The 5,931-nt window shown below is 32.2% G+C and overlaps 1 protein-coding gene and 1 long non-coding RNA gene across 2 annotated transcripts; one reads left to right on the top strand and one right to left on the bottom strand.

Annotated features, from left to right (window-relative positions):
• The first annotated feature begins 814 nt into the window (after positions 1 to 814).
• LOC109861726 lies at positions 815 to 5,582 on the top strand. The gene is made up of 2 exons (XM_020441506.1): positions 815 to 1,042; positions 5,049 to 5,582. Exons 1-2 carry the CDS (start codon positions 919 to 921, stop codon positions 5,390 to 5,392), a joined length of 468 nt encoding a protein of 155 aa, XP_020297095.1. The 5' UTR covers positions 815 to 918; the 3' UTR covers positions 5,393 to 5,582.
• LOC109861728 lies at positions 941 to 1,843 on the bottom strand. The gene is made up of 2 exons (XR_002251014.1): positions 1,484 to 1,843; positions 941 to 1,076 (listed from the first exon to the last, which is right to left on the bottom strand). It is a non-coding gene; the product is annotated as an uncharacterized LOC109861728 (long non-coding RNA).
• Positions 5,583 to 5,931: the final 349 nt, after the last annotated feature.

Genomic DNA, 5,931 nt, shown 5'->3' with positions numbered 1-5,931 from the left:
GTTTTAAGAATTAAAAAATTAGAAATATTCTTTGTAAATTTCCCGTTTCGTAGACCTCTTTAGAGGCCTGTGTAATCGATATCAAAATGTGATGTATATGGTACACCAAGAACTGTAGAGCCTTTAGAACTAAAATATCGTTTTTAAGACACCGATTTGTTAATCGCTTAATTATTTTACATATTTCAAGTGAAAGATCTTAAAAACGGTTACCAAGAAGTCAGACGGGTCTACATCACAAGAAAATAAAAAAATGATCACAAATTAAGAAATGCTATAATAGACCCAGTAAAAAATTTTCCATGTATAAAATTGTATGGACATATTCGGTATATAAATTTGCATAATTAGATATAATTATTTTAATTTGTGTATAAGTATATATGAAAAATTTTTTACCGGGGATGCACTATTTTTATTGCAAAAGATACTCGTGAAGAATTTTTATATAATATATGCAATATTAGTTTCCTGATTCTTTATTGTGTAACTACGTCCACTTTCGTAAATTATTCATAACGGAAAAGGTAAGCAAGGTTTGCAAAATGAAATTTATATTTTTTTGTCAAAAACTATCGCTGTGTATAAAAATACCGAAAAAATCGAAACAACCAAATACGATTGATCCCATGTAATGCCCATCATTACCTGTGCCCATATCCCACATTTCTGCACACACTACTCGACAGCTTCGGTCGCAAGCAATTCTTCGGTGACTGGTAATTCAAGAGGTGATAGACTACGTTGCTCCTGGAGGGGATAACAGAGACTCCGCCCGATGGTCGGCTATAAAATGCTGCTATGAGAATCGGGCTCAACCAGTCTTAATCGATTCAAGAAGTCACCTTTTTCTGCTTTTTTGCTTCTTCCATCTTTCCTCCGTGAATAGTCAGATTCTATTCTCGCGACTCAGGAATCATGGAACTCGTCGATAAATTCGTTTTCCTTTGTGCCGTTGTTGCCATCGTCGTCGCTCAGGAAGCCGTAGAACAAGACCGACCGAAAACTTTCCGAAGATTGATACCCGCCGACGTGCTTCGTGGTAAGTACTTCTTTGAATAGATTCTAAATTTTTTCTATATGGTAATACTATATCGTTTAAGAAATCGCCATATCTAATTACAAATTTGTTTCTTCTCGGATTGCGTGCATATATATGTGCATGCATGCATGTATATTGTATATATACAATATATATATATCTTAAATTCATGGCTTTTTTAATAAAACTTTATAAAAATAATAAAGATTACGCGTATGCTTGTAAAGTTATGTCTTCAGTTTTTTAAACGTTTTCAAATATACTTAGCTTTATAAACTTCTAATCGTAATTTTATTGTTGCTAATAAATAAAAATTAGCTAATTAAATTCACACACTGATTAATTATAAAAAAAATCGAAAAAATATTTGAATATTTAAATTCAAAAAATTATATGTATTGTACATAATCTGTGCGACATAAGTAGCAAAATATTTTCTACCGGTTCCTGGAAGACACCAACTTTCTTATGACATCGTGTCACACACACATGTGTCAAACGACGATTTAAGATCTCGATAACATGCCGAAATGTCGTAGCCTGTGACAAAAAAGCATCATCAATATTCGACTCAGAAATATTATTTAAAAGTATTTTCCTCGTCAACAATCGAATCTTCAAAAAATTCAGGAATACTTAATTATAATCTTGTTGGAATTATCTCATCATTATATAGATATCAAAGAGATGAGTAAGAGATGACAGATTTTCCGTGCAGACAGAAAAATGATGTTCAATGTTCCACTAAATTATTTTCTAAATCTAATCTTTAAAATAACTAATATAAAATAACTAATAAATTTAATCAATTTTTAGTTATCTTATAAAACCACATCTTAGACATATATTTTTTATTATAGTTTAAAAACAAATTTGGTTTTTTATTGTAATTCTGTCTTAAAAACGTAAATATTTTTAAAATTAATCTGAAAAACAAATATATCTTCAGGTTGCCTAAAAAAAGTCTTGAAGTAAATTCTAAGAGATGTCTAGAATAAAAACCGTATATATAGTTGGATCTTAAGACAATCAACTTGAGAATTATTTTGAATTATTTTATCAGAGACAGACGTTCTTGTATATATATTGTGTTTACATACGTGGCAATGCTACTCGGATTTAGTAATAACCGTTTTTGTGGAATAGACCGATCACAGTGGTCGATTTGATTAATCGATCAATATGATTGGTCAATTTTACGAAAATGGTTGCTACTAAACTACATAGCATGTAAACATGGTTATTGTATGAGTAGCTCTATGAATCGCCTATGTTTTCTTCGTCCGTTTCTTTTGAACTGACCTTGTATCTTTAGTAAGAAAGAATATTTTCGCTCTGTAATTATTGCACTCGTCTCCTTAGTATTCGTCCAAGCGTGAATCGTGTCCTGATATTCTTGTAAATCTTTTTTTTTACAATACAATTTGTCATCTTATCTCGTGTTATAATAAATATGGTAATTCATAGCGACGCAGGATGTATATAATACATTGACACATTCTATGAACAATCAGACAAGAAAAATCAGAAACGTGCTGCTCTCGCCGTCAAGATCACGAGATCGCGTGAAAGTTTTGTGCTACTGCCATGAAGAGAGGGGAGGTCCTGTTATTACCTGTTCCTCCTGCCTATTTTAAATATTGCTTTCCTCTTCATGTCTGTAGGTTGTAATGTAAGATATAGAATACGTTTCTTTCTCTTTTTATATACACACATTTATATATTTTAATATTTATATATATGTCTTTTATAGCAGAACAAAACATTTAAAAAAATATATACGTATATATATTTGTATACATTATTTACATTACATATTTATATTTACATTATATATATTTATTTTTATTTAAATATATACTTTAATCTTTTTATCTTCATAAGAAATATATTTTAATCATATAATTACGTACTTATAAAATAAAATATTATGTTCGTTTCGCCTGTGTGTATATTTCTGGCTCTTATTTGTATTATATTTCTTTCGTTAATAGTTTAGAACTTTTATTTAGGTGTCTGATAGATCGTTTATTTTATTTTTTCAAAATAAAAGAGTCGTTTAGAGTCTATTTCTTTATTGTAATTATTACTGTAATTACTACTATTACGCTTCACTGAGTGAATATGTACATACATCTGACAAAATCGCACAATTGTAAGCAAATTGATGTGCGAGCGTACCGGAGTGAGAATTCTTGATATTAAATCTTACGGAGTGAGATCTTAGTAGATAGTGTCTTTATTCAATTTGTCTTTAAATACCCTTTGTTCTTACTCGACAGTCTCGATACAGATCTAGATTTCTATGAATAATTCAAATTACTCACGGTGGCGAAGAAAATTGCGCGACCTTGTGATTCGAATTATAGCGAAGGATCGTACAAGCGTGGAAATTTATGGGAAGAAGATGGATATTATTTATCTCATTAGACTCTTCAGAAGGTTGCAGAATGGGCGTAGCGAAGGTCTTGGAATACGTAACGCACATTTACATGAATAAGGAATCTTATTGTAGCGCAAACGCATTATTTAATATTTACATATAATAATTATGCAGCAAATCATATTTAAGCGCTTTTTAATATCTTTTTTAATCTTTTTTGATCACAAACATACGTACAAAAAATATATCGATAGAATTTTTCATACATTTCTTTTTCACACGCGCGCGCACTTGTATAATAATATTTGCATTATTTGTTTTGCACATTTATACATTATATAAAATATTCCCGCTATAATTAAAAAAATATTCACGGAAAAAGTAGCACCCAGACTTGGTCATCAGAATTAACTCTGGCGCGATTAAAAAATGCGATCGAGATCAAAAACCGAGAATAAAATCAAAGAAGTGTCTTGCTTACTTATCTCAAACTTTCAAAAAACTTACCAAGAATTCGCAAGTGTGTCAAGTTTTTTTTACATAATATGAAAGTAAAATCTACATCATCTATGTGTTGTTTTTAATTATGTTAAATTACTACATTATTTCTCTGTTTTTAAATTTCGATCTAAGAACTTGTAATAAAATTATTAAAGAATTTTTGTTTTTTTTTAATCATTTTAAATATCCTTATCTGTTTCTGCCAATTTCTAAAAGAAGCAAATCACAACATTATGCTACTCTCGTTAAAGCTCGACTGAGATATACATATATATATATATATATGTATATATAGGACAGAGTCGACTAGACATTCTGAACGTCTATACGAGATGTGTCTTGTTAGCCCTAAGCTTTCTTCTTTTATGAATATCGTACGAACAGCAAGAAAAACAATATTTTGCCCATAATTCTTCCGTTAGATTTGTGGCATAGATTATGTAATCTTCATATTAATAAATTATTTTCCAAATCGGTTATTTTTTATTAGTTTCTTTTTTGGAATAAACATTTGCTTTTCTCATACTCTTATTGAATATTTCTAACATTTCTGAATCTTAACATTTTCTCTACATTCTTGAGACACTTTCTGAGAAATACGATTTCACGTGTCGTGAATCATCAGGATAACTTCGAAGAGATGATGTAACGGAGATGTTAACTCACCATTGACGCCCATCCTAACGACGCCCAACATTTGTCGTCGCCGCGTTGCGCAAAAGTTGCCAGCCGACCGATTTGGGATATGACAGTGAAAGTGTTTCTCCTTGAAGTTTCTAGCACGATCACCGTCAACGATTATAAGGACGACAATGACGCTGTTTCTATTTTGCCGTTGTCGTGGATAAGTATCGAGATTGTCGCTGGTTTATAAATCGAGTTAGCCTCGTAATGGAATGACAGCGTTGTTCACGGCTCTGCATTACATGAAGTATCAAAACTAAACCAAGTGTAAAACTTGAACTCGTAAAAGAAATATGCGCAAACTTGATGTGTCTCGAAAAAAATAACAAAAAGAAAAAATATGTTAAATAATTTTAATATAAGTAGTTGTTATTTAATGATATAACTAATGACTGAGATTATTATAATTAATCGAAGCTATGTAATAACGCTTTGCAGATTTTCCGGGCATGTGCTTTGCGTCGACCAAGTGCGCAACCATTGAGCCAAGTAAATCGTGGGACTTGTCGCCGTTTTGCGGTCGTTCCACTTGCGTGCCCGCTGACGACAACTCTGGTCGTCTCTTTGAGTTAGTAGAGGACTGCGGTCCGCTACCCAAAGCTAATCCCAAGTGCAAGCTTTCCGACAAGACCAACAAGACCGCGAGCTTCCCTGAGTGTTGTCCAATCTTCGAGTGCGAGGAAGGTGCTAAGCTTGAATATCCGGAAATCCCAACAGTGCCGACTCCTGAAGCTAAAGTAGCAGAAGACGTGAAGCCGAAGTCAGAAGCGACCAAAGCTTAAGTCATTAGCTACAAAAGCTTTTTCTGGAGAGAAAATTGCGGTGTGGCCTTCTCGAGATTTAATCAGATTTACTTTTAACATCAACGCACAAAATATCAACGTAACACAAGCTCGTACAAATGCGTTTATTCTTAGCAATTGTAGAGATTAAAAAGTAAAGAAAATAAATACATAAAATATTTAAACTGAATGTACTAAGGATATTGTTTAGTATGTATAATTAATGAACGACGGCACGCATAAAATATTTTTTGAAGGAAAAATAAATTATCGCGCAATTGCACAAAATCAATATGAATTACGCTAGAAATGTAGAGATTTCTACATTCGGCTATTTGTATTGATTGACTTACTAATCGCTCGAGTATGAATCGTACGAGTGGGATTGTGTAACATTTACGCCAATTTTGCGACGAGGCCATATTGCAATACCACTCACCACCCAGCATGATTCGATTCCATATATGCACAAGAAATCTAGATTAAACTAATTGCATACATAAATTCAGACTATGCCTTTGTGAACTCCAAGCACAATC

The sequence above is a fragment of the Pseudomyrmex gracilis genome, unplaced genomic scaffold (assembly GCF_002006095.1).
Source record: "Pseudomyrmex gracilis isolate BER0280 unplaced genomic scaffold, ASM200609v1 scaffold_968, whole genome shotgun sequence".
Lineage (NCBI taxonomy): Eukaryota > Metazoa > Arthropoda > Insecta > Hymenoptera > Formicidae > Pseudomyrmex > Pseudomyrmex gracilis.
Note: the sequence above shows the minus strand (reverse complement) of the source record. Positions and strands in the feature narration are given on the sequence as shown.